The sequence below is a fragment of the Motacilla alba genome, chromosome 1A, assembly GCF_015832195.1.
Source record: "Motacilla alba alba isolate MOTALB_02 chromosome 1A, Motacilla_alba_V1.0_pri, whole genome shotgun sequence".
NCBI lineage: Eukaryota > Metazoa > Chordata > Aves > Passeriformes > Motacillidae > Motacilla > Motacilla alba.
The window spans coordinates 39,240,447-39,261,816 of NC_052031.1; the positions used below are offsets into that span (position 1 = coordinate 39,240,447).

Consider the following 21,370-nt stretch of genomic DNA (forward strand, 5'->3'; position numbering starts at 1 on the left):
GAGAAAGAATTGCCTGGACAGTGCATTGCTTTTTGGAGAAATGGAAGGTAATCTCTCTTTCACATCAGATTTCTATACAGCCTTACCCAGTGATATTCTAAAAGCAGTAAAAAAGCTGAGGAATAAAAAAGTCCTATTTATAGAGCTCCCGACTAGTCAGATATCATGGAAAACAGATCCTGCAATATGCCAGGATTTCACATAAATCATATTCCTATCTACAGGAGTAGAGGTGTGATAAAAGACCAGCACACAAGGCTGGACTCCTTCCTGGACTCTATTTCAATGACATACCAAGTGCTTCAGCTGTAGTTCCACCCTGACATTAGAATTTCATTAGTTTATTATTTTACTCAGATGTAAAATCAGCCTTTGGCTGATTGTACGTATGCAAAGCCAGACTAGATTGCCATACCCTCAAATTTGTCTGGAAAAACACAAAATATTTTAGGAGTAGTGTCAGTAATTAAATAATACTCAACACCATATTTAAGCAGTCTGTGACAGCTAATGACAGCTGCATAGCTGTAAGAGCTCATGATTTCTCAGAGATATTTTTAAACTCTGGCTGCTGAAATCCCTAAAAATTACAAAAAACCTTCCTACTCTTAAAAATTATTTCAGTGCTCCAAAGATTTCTGATGCCCTGCCATTTATAACAGATTCTAAAGTGCTATTTTTTCATAGTCAAATATATGTATATGCACAAAAGCACATATTCAAATTCATGTATATATACTTGATTTATATATATTTACAGGGAAAAAATAATCCAATGAAAAAGTGACTGCATAGGTACTGTGAGAAAGATTTCTCAAGTAAATATCTCAAATTTTTCAGGATGATGCTTTATCAAGACATTTCAAAATAAATTTCAGGAAAAATCAATCTTCTACAGTATAATCTCACAAACATGCTGAGGTACTGGCCTACTTCATGTGGTTTACCATAAAGTAGAAAATATGTATTATTTTTAAAAATCTTGAGCTCTTGAAGGCATAAATGGATTAATTTACCATTGACCTAGAAACTGCTTCAAAACACTTTGGTTGAAGTGTCCCAACCTCATTATGGCACTTCATGGAAAAAAGCCCCAAACCAATCAAACAATTAAAATGCACAAGTCTTGCAGTGAAGGCAGAAAATATTTGAGAGCAGCAATGTTCTGAGCAATGTTCTATGCTACTGAGCCTAGTGACCACACAAACTGAGCTACAGGTGCACCTGCAAGAGCCACTTCTCTAAAAGACTATCTGACAGTTGATGGCATAAAAACTTTACTGATTTCACTTAATTTGACAATTTTTTTTCATAATCTGAATAGATAGCAAGTTTGCAATCAGATTTTAGTCCTGTGAAGATAATGGAAGCTTATAGTAAAGGAGGTGGAAATCAATAGTCTGTTATAGATATGGGGGATTTTTGAATTTTTTTTAGCATTGGGATCTTTATCAAGTAAAATGAAGTTTTAGTAACTTAAATTATTTTTCTACAGAAATTGGCAGATAACACATTCTTATAATTATTATTTTTAAAGTGATAAATAAGAACATGGATTTTTCCATAAGCACTTTCTATGAAGTTCTGAATTGCCTTTTCTCCTGCTTAAAATACACTAAGTATAATATTGCTCTAATAAATCCCTTCAGAATTATTCTAGAGACAGAGTCACAGACCATGCTGGAGTCATGATGATTTAATTTAGTAATTCTGATTGACTGAAAGACTACAAACTGCTCTTTCTCCAGAAGGTTGTCTGAAGAGATACATTCTTGGTACAGCCCACAGAACATAAATGCAAATAGGATCAGGAGCTGGTGTTAGAGGTTATAACATACATCAGATTTCCCTCTTTATAAAGGCAAGCAAAGAGCTGATGCAAACTGCAGCAAAATACAGACTATTGGGGGAAACATATATTTTCCTTTTTCTCTATTTTTAGTAATAACAGGTAAAAATTTTTACAGATAAACATTGGATTTAAGTAGAAAATGCCTATATGAAAAGGGAAGGGCATTTAAAACTAGATAATCCAATGAACTCTGCCACTGGCTGAATAAAAAAGATTGCTATTTTACACAGATTAGAGATTAAATTTGACACTAACACATTACTGATAGTTTTGTGCTTCCAGAGGTTTAAACTTTCCTCTATAAATTGCCTTTGAATGATAAAAAAATTGCAAGTAATGGAAGGATAGTTGGTTTCAGAGATCTGTTATAAATCTCCTCACAAGCCAAAGGTGAGAGAGAGGATGAAACTTTGCTCAAATCTCAAACTTGCAGTGGAGTTGGGCTGCTCAAAAGAGGGAATTCTACCATGTTCCCAGTCTCAGGAGATGAACATACACACTACTGTCACCAGATGTGCTGATGTGATTTATTTGAGACACAAATGTTGATGTTGACAGCTTTACTTCAAGCAACAGATGTCTGTATATGTGTATTTAGTGTAAGTTACTAATTTCATTCTTTTGCTGAGCACAGTTTAGCGGATATTTTGCTTTATGCCTCACTGTTCATCACAGTGCTGACCAATCTATCCAAGGTTTCAGGCCAACAGAGGCCATATTATGTTTCCAAACCTTATGAGATACAGAATCACAGAATCAACTACGTTGGAAAAGACCTCTGAGATCATCAAGTACAACCCATTACCTTGTCATCTAGACCATGGCACTAAGTGCCACATCCAGTCTTTCCTTAAACACCTCCACAGATGGTGGGATGCCCTCCCTGGGCAGCCCATTCCAATGCCCAGTGACTCTTTCCATGAGGAGTTTCTTCTTAATGTCCAACCTAAACCTCCACTGGTGCAGCTTGAGTCAGTGTGCTCTTGTCCTATTGCTGGTTGCCTGGGAAAACAGACTGACCCCCACCTGGCCACAGCCTCCTTGCAGGGAGATGTAGAGAGTGATTTGGTCTCCCCTGAGCCTTTTCTCCAGGCTAAACATCCCCAGCTCCTTCAGCCGCTCCTCACTGGGCTGGTGTTCCACACCCTTCACCAGCCTTGTTGCCCTTCTCTGGACACGCTCCAGCATCTCAGCATCCTTCCTAAACTGAGGAGTCCAGCACTGGGCACGGCACTCAAGGTGCAGCCTCGCCAGTGCTGAGTACCAGGGAACAATCTCTGCCCTGGTCCTGCTGGCCACACTATTCCTGATACAGACCAGGATGCCACTGGCCACCTGGGCACACTGCTGGCTCGTGTTCAGCTGCTGTTAATCAGTACCCCCAGGTCCCTTTCTGCCTGGGCACTGTCCAGCCACCCTGTCCCCAGCCTGTAGTGCTGCAGGGGATTGTTGTGGCCAAAGTACAGGACGCAGCACTTGGTCTTGTTGAACCTCATAGCATTGGATTCATTCCACGGATCCAGCCTGTCTGGGGCCTTCTGCAGAGCCCTCCTACCCTCCAGCAGATCAACACACACTCCCAGCTTGGTGTTGTCTGTGAATTTCCCCATGGTAGACTCAATGCCCTCATCCCGATCATCCGTGAAGGCACTAAACATGACAGTGCCCAAAGCTGATCGTGGGGGATGCCCCCAGGGACCATCCACCAGCTGGATGCAGCACCATTCACCACCACTGGTTGGGCCCAGCCATCCAGCCAGTTCTTAACCCAGTAAAGGGTACGCTTGTCCAAGCCATGGGCTGCCAGCTTTTCCAGAAATATGGTGTGGGAGACAGTGTCAAAGGCTTTGCTGAAGTCCAGGTAGACAACATCCACAGCCTTCCTCTCATCCACCAGGTGGGCCACCTCATCATAAAAGGAGATCAGGTTGGTCAGGCAGGACCTGAACCTCCTAAATCTATTCTGGCTGGGTCTGATCCCCTGGATGTTCCCTTGAGTGTGATCGCACACAAGATGATACATCAAAGCCATCCACTGAGTCAATCTGGAACTCATGTTCCCAACCACATGAAACAGAGGTTCAATTACTAAACTTAAATATTTCTGTGTCTACTACTAACATAAAAGTATGGCAAAGAAAAGCAGTTCCCACAACAACACAAAAATCTTTTTCTTTACTTTATCCAAACCATACATTACTAGTTTTTAATGTGCTCAGAAATGTGAGATGCTAGTAATAATTTTCTCCACATAATATTTATTTTTATAATAGAGTCATAAGAAAACAATAAAACACTGCAAATAACATGCATGGAGGAGATTAATCTGAAGTGACTGTATGACATTAGAGAGTCAACATAGTCTTTATCAATATAGTTGTATTGATAGAGATTAGCTCAACATAGGGCAGCTTATGTTCCTGGACTCCTTCAAAGAAATATGCTCTCCTAGAACCTGATTTGGGACTGACAAATCTTGGCCCTTATTCTGAAATGCTGTTTATCAGGTCCTGCCATTCGAGAAATCAAGCCTACATTAGTGTTTTGTTTTCTATCAGGCAATCTGAAGCAAAATCCCCATTGTCTTGACTCACAATGGTTTGAATTGTGATTTCAGAGTGCCTGGGTACTTCCTGAATAAAATGAAAACGAAAGATGACCTGTGAGAGTGAATCTGATGCTTTCCATCCCTTTGTGAAAGTACAGCCTGAGGACATGAAGAACTATTCCAAAAGAACTTCCCTGTGGATGACATAGACACAAGATCCTACTCTTCTGCTCTACAGATTGAATTTTACCCTGCCACAGCACATACTAACGGAGAGATAAACGCAAGAATCCAGATCAAGTACCTTCCCTTACTCCTTGGTTAGGCTCAGAGCACCTGCATATCCCTACAGATACCCACACCCTCAAGGCATTTTCAGAGCTGCTGACATCTCCTCACCGCCCTTCACAAAGCTCAGTGCCAAGACTGTTGAGGCTGATGGTGTAGACAAAGTCATTCCTCACACTGTGCCACCATGATGCATGCAGGATACTTAATCAAAAATATAAATAAAAATTAATTTATACTTCGTTAGACCCATCAGTAGGAGTAACACATTTCACAGGAATAAGCACTCTTAGTCATGCAGAACTGTAAAATTCCTCCTAGTGTAAAAATAACACAGAACACTTAAGTTTCCATGAATCATTAATTTTAATTCTTCCAGTGAAAATACTGAATCCATATTCTTCTCATTAGTTTACATCTTTGAGTGAATCACAGTTCAACTGAATTATGCCAGCTGTTACTTTAAAACAATCCTAGCCTCACAGTCCTCCCTAAATGTTCTGCTAAGCATAACTGCCAACTGAATATTGAACTAGACAGGAATAGATGAGGCAAAATAAAATTTATTTACTAAAATCCGTACTAAGAAATTTAGGATTAAAAATACTGTAATGTATACTAATGCTACTGCAATTAAACTGAAAATACAACCTATAAATAAAGTTTAAATTATTTACTTTAATGCTTATATCACATTAATTTCCCACAAAAAGACATATCTATAGGCCTAGTTCCTCATAAGTTCCTCAGCAAAAATTTTATTCACATCTCAAAGTATTTAAAACCATTAAAATCACTTAAGCACTTCATTTGTTGCCTTAAATCATAGGATAGTTCAACATGCCAAGTATTTTGCGTTTTCTGCCTTCACCTGCTTTCTTTCCCTGCTTTAAGACAGATGTAAGTAAAAGAAGAAATTTTCAGGTAGGTTATCAATGTGTAGTAAATCGAGAAGGTGGTGGCAGTATGATCTAGATCTGAGACAACTACTGGGAATATATTTGAAATGTACAATGAAATCAGCCAATTACTTACATTGTCCTCTCAGACAGGGATGGGGAAGTTTCATCAGGATGCTGCATAGCAAGATGGGTAATATTCATCAGGGGAAAAAAACCTTGTCATTTCCAACAGATTATCATCACAATTTATACAGGATGTCAAGAACATTCCTCCACAGAGAAACAAACAGTCTGTGCTCTCTCAGAACAGGCTATGCCTATATTGCTCTGGTTTTCCCTATAAAGAAAGCGTATTATCTGAAACTCTATACAGCTTGCATTCAGTTGGACCAACAAATATCAAACCAACACACAATAATGTGTAATAATCCTTAGTATTCTTAATAGTCTGGAAAACACCAGAACATTTCTTTATTTTCCATGCAAATTATGGTAAAATAATCCAACACTGAAAGCTCTTCTGAAATTGAGGCAGCAACATGGTTTCTAGCTATGATTCAGAAACTGTACCATGATCCTATTTCTGGAATAGAAGGAAAGCACTCCTATTGCTATTCCTCCCACTGGCCCCCTGCTTTTATTGGTCACATCCACTCAGCCGCAAAAGAAAGAGCAGCTCTGGTTTAGCTCCATTGCTTCTGGAAGAAAAAGAAGAGGTATTTTCTGACTTTATGTCATTACATTGCAAAGTAGAAGTGGCCACACTCTATATGACAGGAATTCCACATAGGAAAGTTGCATTGACTGCTCTGCTTGGTTACTGTTTAGTTGCAACAAATAAAATAATGGTATTATGTAGAAAAAATATGTTTTTATGACAAGCAAAAGCTACATGAATATTTACTTAAAACAAAGACTTTATGCTCTATCTTTCTATTTTGTTGTATCTATGTATTTAAAGATCCTGTATTCCACACTTACCCTAATTATTGTACTTTTTGAGCAAGCAACATACTTTACAAAGTCTCTACAACTGAAAAATACTACAGACAGTTCTGTGCTCAATTACCTTTTTAATTAATGTGGGTTTTTTTTGATAGCATGTGTTATGTATGTGCATACAGTTAGTTTTGGCTTGTGGCTTTCGGCAAGAAGGATTAGTTTTCCTGATTTCTACTACTGAATTCATGCTAATTAGGTTTATCTTAGAACCATAATGGTTCTAAGTTTTTCCTTGTGTTTCTTCCTAGAGAAGGATGCAGATGTTACCTATAGATCAAAACGGTCAGTTAATATTCAGTAAAGTCACCCTTCCCAGTTCACTGCATGCAGAGCAAATTCATAAAAACTATCAGACCATTTTATTGACTGGCTGGAAAAACAAATGATGGAAAATATCAGGCCATGCAGTGCTACTGATTTTTAAGCAGGAGGAGGGTAAATGCTGGGGCAGCCCCACAGCTGGAGCAGCTCTCAGCCCAATTCCAGCTAAAACTGAGAATCCAACCAGAAAGCAAGCACCTTTTCAGAGACAGTCTGTGTGGCATAGGTGTGGATTGTGGTTAAAACACTGTCTTTATGAGCTCTGATGGCCACAAATTACAGTTCTCTGGCACAACAGAATTATGCAAAAAGAAAAAACCCGACTCTTGTGCAAACAAAATAATTCCTCTAGATACCCAAGGGATATTAAATACTTCACAGTGACACATTTTTAATGTGTTTTAGCTGAACACTTCAACAATGTTTTTATTTTCCTGTCAGACTGAATAATTCTGTTCCACTTTTGGACTCCAAGTGCCATATTTTCACCAACTTGATAAAATTATTAAACTTATTGTCAATATAGCTGAACCCATTAACAAATGCTCACATTCTCAATTCTAGAAGCAATTCTACCAGAAAATTTCTGTAAGTTTATTAGGCATAGCATGTTTTAATGTATAAAATTTTCAAATATTTATCCTTCAAAATTTTATAGCTGTGTACAGAGAATAATATTAATATTTTTGATTACTGTCAGAATAACACTGCATTACCAGGTCTGTATTTGAGCAGAAAAGCTCTAAGTTTGTTCTCACCACACTTCCAATAAAAATACATACCACAGAATAATAAAAGAAAATAATAGTAAATAACACTAACCTTGTATGTGGGGCCATTTGTCATTTATTTCTGAATAAAAGTGCCTGTAAGTGTATTTCTCACAATACTCCTCTGAAATCCTTAAATTCCAAAATTATATAAAACCCACTTATACAGCTATAAATATTTCTAAGGTATTTGCAATGCAAATCACTTTATTATTGTCTCTTGCCTTTGACACTGCCCATATTTTTAAAGACTACACAGTAAAGCACTGGTCCAGCATTACTATTTTCTGCCACTCTTAACATGTCAGAAGTCTTTAAAAACTACTTCACTGTCAGCCTTTCTGCCACTGTTATTTATATTCACAGTTTTCGAAGCTTCTGAAGGCCACAGCAACCTACAAGATGTGCACCACAACGTCTGCCACACCAACCCAGTTACTCACTGTTCTCCTGTTAAAGCTGGCCTTTCAGTGATGCTCACCGTCATTACTGGTACAAGTCACCACTTGGCTTGAGCTTGCAGCTTTCACAAAGATCATGCCCCTAGAACTTCTACATGATGTTTCTGAAAAAAATGTACTGCACCAGTGCCATAAATAAGAACAGAAAAAAATCTTTATTTAGACACAACTAAGGGAGAAATCTCATGCCTGGCAGAGGGTTGCTGGAAGGAGCTGCCCACGTGCTCAGCCAGCTGAAGCTCAAGGTAAGATCAGATTCCACAGTTCTCCCATGGACGAGGTGACACAGGCCTGAAAGTATACACAATTGTTTTGGCTCTCTTCTGCATGTGGCATATTTTCTAAATTTGCAAGTAAGTCTGAATAGAGTAGGAACAGAGTCACCCAATTTTACAAGAATTTTGTTGTGGTATGAATGGTGAGATACAAGGTGACTAATAACCCATCTCCATCACCTGGAATATTTCTTTTTTCATAGCACTGTGTTATTTCTGCAAAGAAACTTAAAAGCTGTTTTCCTTGATACTAAATTATATTGCAGTGGAATATGTGAAGCAACAAAACAGTTGAAAAGTTATGGCCTACTAAACAAGTGTAGCATGCATACCTACTAACTGTATGCTAGTAAGTACAATTAAAAATTCTAACAAGATACTTTCTCTTATAGAAGTGGCTTTTTGTTTCATTTACTATTTCCCTATAAGACAAATGAAAGAAAACAGAATTACTGAAACAGACAGTATATAACAGAAGTTCTGGGTAGGCATAGAGATAATTTCAATTACTAATATAGATATTAACAGGATAATTAATGAGTATATCTAGAATTTCTTATAGAATCTGGGGAGGGGAGGGTGGGGGGGGGGAGCGTTTCCACAGCTCAAAGCACATTGTGTACCAAAAAGTAACATTTTTACTTGCATTCTGTTGAATCACTGTCTCTCAGTACTTTTAGTTGCAAAGAAGTAACAGCCAGCAGAAATCCCTATCGTGGTGATAGATATGTTTTATGTATAGAAATGTTTCCCAGTTTCCCAGTAACCCAGTTTCACACTTTTGATCAGCAATGCACTTTTACAGGACTTCATAGTGTATTTACAATTTTATGTCGCATGAATATTTTAGGATTTCTCTGCAGGTTTTGTAAGAAGGTAATTTTATTTCTTTATGGACCTACTGATCGTCAGATAACTTTAAAAAATTGTTTAATTCTCCCCAGTTTTCAGAAGAGACCAGCCCTCATTTTGCTACTTCTTAGCAAAAAGGAGTACAGTCTAGTTGTCCTAGGAGTGCATTTATGAAACACACATCTCATCTGACTATAAAATAGGCTAGTATTGCTTCCAAGTCTTTAAAAGTTTTTGGTTAACATCTATGGAAACTCTTATGACAAAGTGCTGATTTCAAAGCTAAAGATTCAGCCGGAACCATGTCACCACGCACTGCAGCAGTGCGAGGATGTATTTTCCCTCTCTACTGCACATGCCTAGTTCCTAAGCAGGAACCTACTGGCAGCTCCTTTTACTTTCCATTTAGGTCTGTGCTTAGCTCTGGGCTTTAGATGTGTGCTTGGCTTAATAACTGGAATGTGTATGAGCTAGAAATACTGTTCATAGATACTGAAAGAGAAAAATAGTTTTTTTGAATTAGAATTCTGTTGAAATAAACATCATGTACAATGTGAAGATACTTTAAATGTTCAGAAGTTGTGCATGGTAGAATTCACATGTGTTACTGTATACAACCAATTTAGGAAAACAAAAAATTATTTGATATGGCAAAGACCAACATAAAGTTAAGTTGCTTTCAAATGACCAAAGCAGTATTAAACAACCTTCAGAAGCAAAATCTGAACTTTTAAAATTAAGTTCCTTTGTGCTATGTTTTCATAAATAAACGAACAACCCTCAAGGCCCCAATAAAAACAGATGGAATAAAAATATTTTTTCAGTGAAGTAATGTTCCCAATTTCAAAAGAAATAATCAAGTTAAAACGATCTCCTTTCTAATCCAAACTTTTCCACCTGCATCATTATTAGATGCAAACAACCATTAAATACAGCAAAATACACGACCAAGCAAAGAACAAGGCAATGTTACTACTTTAATTTTGCTGCTTACAATGTTCATGAGAGATGCTCACTGTGGGACTCCTGGGAAGATAATTTACCCACCTCAAGTAGCAAAAACACTATCTTTTTATTAAGCTTGAATGCAAAAATAAAGAAAATCACTGCTTGCTTTTATACAACTGCAGAAGTCTGTCAAGGTTGGCACACACAAACTGAGATGAAACATAAAGATATTGAAATACAAAGCACTACATTTTGGTATTGCCCTGGTTATTATAAAGGTAAATCTTGTTCATAACAGCATTACAACTCCTTCCTTTTGGAAAATATATAACCTCTTTATATAAGCCCCTCTAATATATATTTTTTTCTATTTTAATTGCTTTAATAAAGTATAATCTAAGGATCAAAGCCTAAGCTTCTTTGCATTATAGCAGGTGGTTCAGGAAATAAATTGAACCAAATCATGTTTTGAACATTTGCAGAGTTTCAGGACAAATTTCCTGAGCAGAACCGTGGTACTAGGAATATCATAGCTTCTAGATAGTCACAGATATTGATGTAATTAGGGACAGATACTGGAGCATCAAGACTCTTCAGATAGTTAGTCTTTCAAACACTAACTCTGATTATTTCTAGCCCAACATCTCAGCTAGATGCATCCCTGTATGGGCCACTCTGATTCCTTGGCCACTAGAATTCAACTTGGTCTTATCTATCTCCTGAGAACATCAGTGAAATGCTGATAATAAACATACAACTTGCACACCTGCTTTTTGCTTCTTTCAGTACCATTTTCATGGCTGAAAGAATTAATATTTTGTGTTATTGAATCAATGTACAATTAACTGTTTAATCATTACATCAATGTACAATGAAATCAGTAGCTTAATCACTCACTGCCGTCCATCAATCCATGTTCAGGCCCTCATCTCACAATTTTTGTATTTGTTCAGTTTTGAACATGCTAGACATTGCTTTCACTAAGATTATTTTCACATATTTAGGTTAAATACCAGTGTACATATTTTCAATTAAGAACCATTAACCTGTCCCAAAACTTTGAAAGCTATTTAAACAAAAGAGATTCTCTGTCTTAAAGAGATTCCATATAACATATAGAAACAAAAAAATAGGTAGGAAAGCAAAAGGTGAAAGTATTCTAAAACAGATCAGAATATGTAACAGGAATCATATACAGTTCTTCTCAGCAATTATTACACTTCTAAGCAAAGACTGAAGTAACTCAAAAGGGAAAGAGAAGGCAGCGCAAACATGGTGGTCTAAAGCTACAAGACAAGGAACAACGAAGCCAAGGCAAGAACGGCAAGGTTGCTTCACATCACTTTATATTGCACATATATAAATAAATAAATGGGGAAAAGATTTGAAAAGGACATCACAGGACAATACAGATTCTCTTTGGCTGATTTTTTTTTAATTTTTTTTTTTTTTTACTTTTCAGGGATTCTTTTAGCACTGACAACACCAAGCTGTTCTAGAACACAAACACATACTGTCCAGAATTAACCAAACATTCCAACAACCAAACATTACATTCCAATGTCATTTAACTCTACATTGTTCATTAAAGTATCCAGGATGCAACAGGAAATTTAGTTCTACTTTCCTTTTATTTAGTAACCCCTTAGCTCAAAAATCTGCTGAAGAAATAATTTTGAAAAGAGAATTTTTTGCATGTGGGATAATGTCTACAGTAATCACAGGGATTGCTAGTAGCAATAATACATGTTGTCAAAAATATATATACTTTAGTACTTACTTCCATAAAGTATCACAAAATAAGATATTCAGTTTGGTATCACAAGCAAGAATCCTAATTTTTGTGACTTTTGCAACTCGACATACTCAGAAAGAATACCTGACGTCAGGAACTGTGTTTAAGAACATAGCTACAGGAGGCTGTACAGAATATTTAGATGTCAATGTGTGAAAAAAGGAGTCATGCTGTAGAGGAACAGGCCTGGGGCACTCATGTCTCTGAATCACTGCCAGGATCAGCAGATCGTCACTGTTAGGAGGAGGCCATTCTTTCTGCACAGCCCTCAACTATCATTTGACACCACTGTAAGAAGGGCAAGACAGTACAATTAAAAACAATGGATTTAAAAGGAGACAAGAATGAAATGCAGTTATAGCACCTAGGGAATACTATGCCTGGATTTTATAATAGAAGTTTGCTGTTCATTTTATAATCAACTTTTATGATCATCTTTGCTTCAGAATGTTTGTTCTGGTCGTATACACAGGGTTTATCGCATATTAAAGAATCCCTCTACAACAGCATAAGTAATGAAAAGACAAACCTGCTAGGCAATCAGGAGAAGGAAGGATATTTAAATCCTAACTGTATCAGAGGCTGAGCTGAAAAAGCTGTTGCCACTTTAAGTTAACAGAATGTTTGATTTGCCCTGCAGGGCCAAAATGCTCTAAGGACCATCTGGGGCAGGGGTGTGTGTGAGGGTTTTTTTATTCTTGTTTAATCTTAGTGTAGGATCACATAGTTTCTTGGAGCCAAGGTACTGAAGATTACTTATAATGAACTGCTACTGGAAGATGGTTGTAATTAGATTGGTTTGCAATTAAGATACAGAGCATATAATACATTTTTTACCTTTAGCTAAGCACACAACCTTATTTACCTGCATGAGGCAAATCTTGGCTTAAAATTGAGAACCTTAATAATCCTACTAATAGATTCTGCTGTTTTATCAATTGCACATGTATTACTATTCACAGGAATCAAATTAGGCATCATCTAGCACGAAATCACATTCAGGATTAATATTAAAGAAATCCAGACAAGTATAACATACAAAGTTTTTAGAATATATTTTGTATAACATGACTTTGGAATTTCTGGTAATTTCAACAGAGTGCTTATCTGAACTAAACAGAAAGACAATGTGGGTCCATGTAAGGAACTATAAATCTAATTAATTGCTAGATGATATTATTATTGGAAAACACAAACAATAGCAAAATTATAATGAATGTAATTTTATGTTAGTATAGGAGCAATTACATGCTGATTTTTTTAAGGCAGCAAACTTACTGTGATGATATTGATTTCTCACTTTTTTTTTCCATACAAAACCTATATACCTATACAAAACTAATGAATACATAAGCTTCTTAACATATTAGCTACTCTTACTCAAAGTTTACCTATCATTTAAAATCCTTTCAGTTTTATTAAAGTTCACTTACCTGAAAAGTATAAAACCGGGTCCCATTAGGAGGATGCACTTTAGGAGAGGCAGAGACAGTGTTCATATCCGAGAATATCATTTCTGGTCACACACAATACAATCCACAGAGAGCTACAGATGCAGAGCAGAGGGCTAAGCTCGGAGACAAATCCTTTTATACATTTAGGGAAGCAATTGGACAAAATTCTGTCTGCCCCATCCGTTCAGACGTACAGTGACAGCGCTTTGAATTCCTCACTCCTGCATCTGTGAGCTAAACTGTAAGGTCAATGCTCCCCGACCTCTAGCTCAGCTAGCCCGTTGTAATATGCATGATGAATAAAAATTAGAAATGCCAAAGAAAAGAGAGCCAGAACCTACAGTACATGGAGCTTGTGCAGAATCTGGCAACGCTTTGGACCTGCCCATCTGTTCTCAGTGATAATCACCTCCCTCCACCACAGCCTTGCAAAGTGATTATGCTAAGCATCCCAGTTAACCAATAAAACACAGTTTCATTTCAAGCAAGCATGCACAGTGAAAAACAGAGGACCTCTTCTGACTAACCTGAAGCATGCCTCGTGTTCAGTTTATAGCTGTATTTGATAACAACGATAATTTTATCATTTCATTGCTGACAGCTATGTTAACACATACAACTTGCTTTAAATAACACTAAGGTGGCTTTTTTGTCATTTTAACTGTCTTGCCTAGAAAAAAAATAAATTGTGTATTGCTCTCCAGATTAGTATTTTTTACATTTATTTTTTTGATGCTACTACTGGGGAGAAATACATCTTTGTGAGACTGTTTACAGAGCTATAGTCAGTTTAAATATAATACACATTATAAGCTTCTTTTTTGTCATTTTTTTTCTAATTAGTTTTTCTCATCTTCAGTCTGAATCTCTCTTGAAGAAAGGTTTACCTAACTGCTAAGTATAAGGTTGGAATTTTATTCTGAGCCTTACTGTGCTTAGCAAAGCTACAGACCTACAGCTTAATTCATTAGCTATACACAAGATGTTTTAAAGAAGTTATTTTTTAAAGCTGATAATACTTGTGAACATCTGCACTGAACATTCAAAAATGATTCATCACATATTTTCTTCAAACACAGATCATTTAAACTACATGAAGATGATAAAGAAAGTAACATTTGAAGAACTTGTCACCTTTCAGCAACAAAAAAATAAGTGTTCAATTTATGAAAACTGAAAAGTAGGGTTACAGAAAAGAGTAAAATTGTAAAGCGGTTGCAAAACAAACTTTGCATGTTCTGTCAAGCACTTTGTATTTTATTCACAAGGTTTAAAAGAGACAGAAAAACCACTTAATGAATGGTACTTTCAAAAGGAACTTGTCAAAATTCTAAAAGCCTTGTGAGTTGCCAGGCGGCCTATGTTTTTTATTCTGTTTTATGATCACACTTTTAGCAATAGGAGATAATGCAGCTTCTAAAGTAAAATGACTATGAAAGCAGTTGGAAAAGATGCAGAGATGTCTGTCTGTTTAAATGTGTTAGAGTGGCGCATACTGCAATAATATTTTGTAAGCCAAAAAGAAAAAAATCTTCTCAGATCCTATTCATACCTATTCATAAAAATTTCTTATAATTACCATGTTATGGCTTCTATAACATTTACAGAATCAAGGCAAAACTACTGTCTGAAACATTTTCTTAAGACCTAGATTTCAGATTACAGTGTATTCTCCCCTCTTTGATTCCTCTTCCGGAAGATCAAGATGTTTGTATTAGCAAAGAGGCCCCTCAGCTGGTCAAATGAAAGATACCAGTTTGTTTATAATCTGAATAGAGAATCTTTTATCATGAGCTGATACTTTCTTCTTTATAATATGCCTACCAAACACGTGCTATTTCTCCACAGTGCAATGGATAAAGCTTCTTTTATGGACATTTTAAATGGTTTGCCCTGGAAGAAGAAAGAAGTCTACATCAGAGTTTCCTCACCAAATGCATAATTTGAAGAATTCATGCGCAAAATCCCATGTACATTCCTCCGACAGACAAGTACTTTCACTACTCAGTAACTCTACCTATTAGCTTGAACTTCTCTTGCTTCAACTTTCATAACTTTTAATCCTTGTTTCTACCAGGGATGTAGAAAACTCAGTTCATTTTCTCATACTGGCATGTGCTAAATCTTAAGGCAGTTAATTCACAGTTAAACCCAACTACTTTCATCACAGTTACAATAATGCCTTTCATGACCATAACACTACTGCTGTATTTAGACTTGCTAGTTCCCTATTTGTTCCTCTAGGACTGCACATCTTTTTTTAGCTGTAGCCTTCTAGCCTTCCACTGGGAGCTTTTACTGGGATCACTGTTCACCATGTCTTGGCTTTGGCTGCCTGTTACTTGAAAAATGTTTTTCAAAATACTGTTCCTGGTCTTTTATCTGTTGTTTTGGCTTTCCTGCCTAGGTGAAGAAATTTGCAGTTAAAAAACCTGCCACCAATGCCACCAGAAGAAGATTATAAAAAAAAAAAAAAAAAAAAGCAACAGCCCCCCATGCCTGCATTTCAGTTTCAATAAACACATTTCCTTATCTAATCAGCATAAATCTGCAGAGAAGGCACAGCAGTTGTTCTAACTCTCCACTAACTTCCACCTTGTGAGGAAAGTTAAAGACTATGAATTTTCTTCTGTCTAACTGCAATACAGACAACAACATATGCTTGCAGTGTCCTCACGGAATCAGAATGTCATTTTGGTGTAACTCTCAAAATAGATTGAAAACATTTGTTTACAGCAGTTTTTTTCCTGAAAAATATGAAACTAGCCTCCTGTCAGGAAGCGGTTAGAGCACAAGTAAATTCAGTAAACCACGAACTGATGCACGGCAGAATGAGTGTTCACAATTACAGAAAGAGTCACATTTCAGAAAAGCCAGCAGCCCCAAAGCTGGGATTCAGCAATCTCCTCAGAACAAGGAGCTGGAACCAGGTCTCCCATGTCTAATTGAATGCAACAATGACTAAGGAGGATATGAAGCAACATGAACTGAAAAAGACAGAAAATGGAACTGAAGGAAACTGAAGAGACCCAACAGGATAAACAGAGAAAGACACCTAAAGACCATGACTACAGCTCAGTGGCAGAAGTACTTACAAAGGATGCAATCCCCACTAAAATATTTGTTCCCATGAATCTTCCAACTAATGATTTAATTATTCCATAAACTGAGACTTGTAGTGGAGAAAAAAAAAATCTCCTGCATGAAAAGAAAACGTTCTACATGCTTAAATGAATGAGATATGGCAATGCTTCTGAGATGGCTTTAGTTTCAGTTACTTTTGAATTTATGAGTTATCAAGCACTGAATCTGGATCATATTAATTATTTTGAACTATACTACTCTCCAAAATGTTAAGTGTGATTATTTAATTTTAAGTGCATTTTTATGTGTAGCCTACGATTTTTGATAGTATGCACAAAGTGCAATATCTGTTATATACATATATATATATATATATGTATATATATAAACCCAGTAAGTTACACATCCAAAAGGAAGGCATATACATGTATATATCAGATGATTATGTGAAGTACTTTGAAAATTCAGGGACACTAATACAAACCCTTCTATTTATGACCACAGAGACGAGATGCACTTTTTTAAATTGATGAACACACTTAGATTTTTTTAATGTGCTAGTGCTTGTGATATATAGCTTCTCTTCAGACTATGTAGTGCAATATAAACCAGATGTTTTGAGTTAAGATTTAAATCACCATCTCTTATTGAATTACATAAGTAATTATCCAGAAACATGGACTTTATATCACATATTATTCTCATTTCTGTCTCTATTTCTGTCTCTATCAGGGAAAGCCATGTTAAAGAAACATGCCTTCCTCCAGGAGCTGTGTGTGTGATTTTCAGAACATTAGAGAGCTTTCACATTAAACCACTAGACTTTCTACTTCACAGACTCAGAGAAACCCTACTAATCTTCCAATATTGACAACACTGTACTTGAATTGATGATTCTGTATTATCTACTGTTGTAGACATCAAAATAGAGGGAGTATCAGATGATATGTTACTCATCTGGCTTAAAATATCCTGATTTTGCTTTGAACTGAAAAATGTTAATGTTTAAAGAGTTCTGTTTTCCAGATATTAATGGCTGGAAATTATATTAAACCTTTACCACAGTTCAGAAAAAAAGATATTCAATTGCATATCAAATTTTAATGACTATCTTCATGAAGTCACACATTAAATCTAATTATTTTTATGTCCAAATTTATTTACAGTTCCTTTCACCTTATTTAATGAAGTTCTATGCCAAAAACATTTTTTCTTTCCCCTCATCAACAAAGCAGCACAAAACCAAAATCTGACGAATATACTTTAAAGAATATATAAAACACACACATATGAACTTTCAGAAACTAACCATTTCCAGCTGGTATAGTTCCCAGAAAGCAAAGTGGGAGAATTCAAGACAATGAAACATAGAACAAGGAAATTCTTGCTCCCTTTCAGGCTTCTAGTACTAACAGAAAATCCTTACAGAATTTAAAACTGAAAGATAGAAAGAGATCAGAAAAAGATCAGCTTATCTTATTTGTAAGTAAAGCATCTTTTTCATCTTGTCTCTGTAATTAAGGGCAAAATATCAACATTTCCATCATTGCTCTTCGCTGTTTCTGAGTATGCAAATACCAGCTTGTACCAGGAAGTGTGTCTCAAGAACCAGTGCTGGTACTAAGGCAGTATGAATCTATGAGCCCTATTTTAACTCTGAACATAAGGATTTGTGTAACCCTCCATGGCAAGTACACTGCAGGACAAACATATCTTCTGTTAGAAGTAAAAACTATAGGCACTACTACTGGATAAAATGTGTCCCAGCAGGTTTATTCTGTATGAATCTCTTTCAACAATGAGAACAATGAGAAAACTTTCACAGGAACTGCAAGTATGAATACAATTAATTTTTAAAGTAATCTTGCTTTGTTGCATATACTGAAATATTTTACTATGTATTGCATTTACTTTGAAAAAAACAGTTTACATCAATGAGTCAACTTCAAACTCTTATAAACATTTTTACTTTAAATGGCAAACTTGAGAATCCATTTAACTAACAGTAAATCTCTCTATGGTATGAAAGGTCAATAAAATTAAAATTGTTCATTCAATATCCAAGTGAGTTTATGAATACAGTTGCTCATACAGAATAGATTTTGTACAACCTATCAACTATGCAGTCCATAATCAACAAATATGGAAAGCAACCATGATGACACAAAATCCAAAAGATACCATTTAATTGCTTGTGCAGGAGCAAAATTTCCCTTTATTTTGTATTCTGGACAAGCAATTTTTGACCACAGCTAGGACTCCTGTGCAGCACTGCCCTATAATATTCTGGTCATCACAGGTGTAAGAATTAATTCTTCCACTCTGAAGACTTAACAATTAAATAGCTCTATATCTGAGTCCCTTTCCACTGGTTCAACAAAGCCAGATGGAATGGTGCTTTCAACAAAGCACCATTCCATTTTTCTTGAAACAATTCAAGTTCCCAGCACTGGATATGTGCTTCCTCTGTATAACTCAACTATCAGTAAATCAAGATTGTACTTGAGGCCTATTAGGTAATTGAAATGAACCTGATATAAACACTGGTTTTATCTATTTTTAAGTTATGTGTTGATAACGGTTACTGACAGAGTGAATCTAAAAAGGAAATAGAATGAAAACTTAATGCTTGTATACAGAGAAGTATACTGGACTTCAGGCATAATGTGAGAGTTGAAGGAGAAGAGGATGGCAGAGATGTGAGAAAGTGTAGTGAAACAAACCACAAAAAATTGAGAGATTTATTTCTGAAAGTTAATTAATACCTGATTTGAAAAGATATTTACTTTTCTCCACAACTCTTGGGTTTCAACAGCCAAAAGCACAGATACTAAGCTATATTTGCTAAATATAATGGTCCTCTGCCATTCAGTTTTGATGCCAGGACTATATTTCTGTTTTCTGACATGACTACAGATTTCATGACAAAGTCTAGATGGTCCATGGAATCAAAGACAATTTTTTACATAGAATTGAAGAAGTGACTAGCTTTCTGAACATTTTTAACATTTCGGTCAAATATAACATTAACTCTTGAAGAAACAAGACCAAAACCTCCAAAATAATGTGATCCCAGACAGTAGAACAGATATAATGTAAACAGTCAGCTTGTTATTTCACGATGTGTCATATCACTTAAGTGTCAGTTTTGTTATTTATGCTTTAAGTTTATTATATTGCAACATTATAGACAGTGGTATCACAGCACTTGGCAAAATACAAGTCGTTTCTTATCAGCAAATGTAGAATCTAAATCATGTACATTACTGCAAAGGATCACAGTACATTAAGGATGAGTGAAATTAAGAAAGAACACAAGATGATAATCATTGCCTATGTATCAGCAGCAGCAGAGTGGCTTTTTCTTTTTAAGTGAACATCTTACATTATGTGCCTCATCTTGAGGATAAAAATAGGATGAAAGCCTATGAGGGAAAAACAGAAGAAGATACAAGTTTGAGATAATGTGTTCAGGCACTACAACTTACTGTGAATAGATATCCTCTCTAACCTTCCTATCCTCCCTTCAGAAAATACTTTTTCTTCCTAACCGTATTATTTTATTCATTTTCATTCTAATAATTTATTTTATACTGCAATTGTTCTGCAATCTTTACATAGAGATGTATCCTGTTCTGGAAGTATAAAAAGTGTTCAGAGAGCAAGCTACTAATGAAAATGAGTAACAGAATTTTATCTAGAAGGAAAAGGCTGTCAGGAAAGCTTGTGCCAAGGCAATTGTCTTTGTTATTTATTTCTATTTCTGCTCCATCTGGAAAGTATCTTTTGTCATAATGAGAGATGCTACTTGCTAAATCGGTCCTTCAAGTAAGAACTTACAGAAATGAATCAAAAGCTAAAATTCATGACTGATTAGTCCCATACTTTGCATGGGAACTGTAAATACTCTCTTGAATAAGGATTGTGGACATCAGCAGGCCTTTGCAAAAGGATGTCTGTTTGTTTACTTCCTGGATTAAAATTTCATAATTTTTCTACACTGTCAGTGAATATATTTCTGAATGAAATGAACACAAACTTGAAAAGTAAAAATAACTAGAATAAACCCATAAAACTACATAATTGTGCCTTCTTTCACATTATGAAAAAAACGGAATATTACTGATGATTTAATGAAATTCCCTTAAGTAGATTTACCCTGATAGCTTTTCTGTCCTGAAGGTAAAAGAGCAACAATCCCAAATGTGATCACAACCCTTCGAATTGGAATCTGCTGAAGGGCTGTTAATATTGACAGTCGTACCCCCAAAAGCAGTAACTAATTGAATTGTTTAATCAATGACATCTTTCATCTGATTTTCAAGGATGCTCAGTCTCTGAATAGCCTGTCTTAAGTCACATCAGCCCTGATGATGTCATTTTGAGCATTTAAGTCTCACTGTTGTACACTTCAAAGGCAAAGCACTTGGAGTGAATGAATAAGTTTGAAAATGTCAGACCCGCTGCTCCAACTTCATTCACAAAATGTAGTCTCCTGAAGACAATGTAAATTTCCCTTTCATAGCTAGATACAAGCAAGAAAAGCTTTTATTGCCGTATTTTTTCTTTAAGTACAGGGCACAAATCAGTAATAACATTGAAAAGCATGAAAAGACCTTAAAACTTTGCAATGGCGCACACTTCTTCATTGTCATAGATATGGCCTTGTAAGTGGTCATGGTAGAAAGCAGAGTCTCTTCTAAACATTTATCCTATCTGTGCTTGTCCTTAACCACTTGATGCCATTTTCCCTTCTGAAAGTGCAGTGGCAGTGTTTGTCTACTGATACTGTCTAAAATCATCTTTTCAGCAGAGAAA

At 36.1% G+C, this 21,370-nt stretch overlaps 1 protein-coding gene across 13 annotated transcripts in view; it reads right to left on the reverse strand.

Annotated features, from left to right (window-relative positions):
- The window catches only part of PPFIA2 (PTPRF interacting protein alpha 2), a 286,609-nt gene that overhangs the window by 178,856 nt on the left and 86,383 nt on the right, over nt 1–21,370 (reverse strand). For 2 of the 13 annotated variants that reach the window (XM_038154176.1, XM_038154175.1), the window contains exon 1: nt 13,448–14,415. The exons of 8 other annotated variants lie outside the window; for them this stretch is intronic. In XM_038154176.1, coding sequence (XP_038010104.1) covers nt 13,448–13,528 — 81 coding nt within the window. In that variant the 5' untranslated portion in view covers nt 13,529–14,415. Of the gene's footprint in view, nt 1–13,447; nt 14,416–21,370 lie in introns of those variants that run through there. 3 more of the 13 variants (XM_038154180.1, XM_038154177.1, XM_038154178.1) reach the window with 3 other exon arrangements.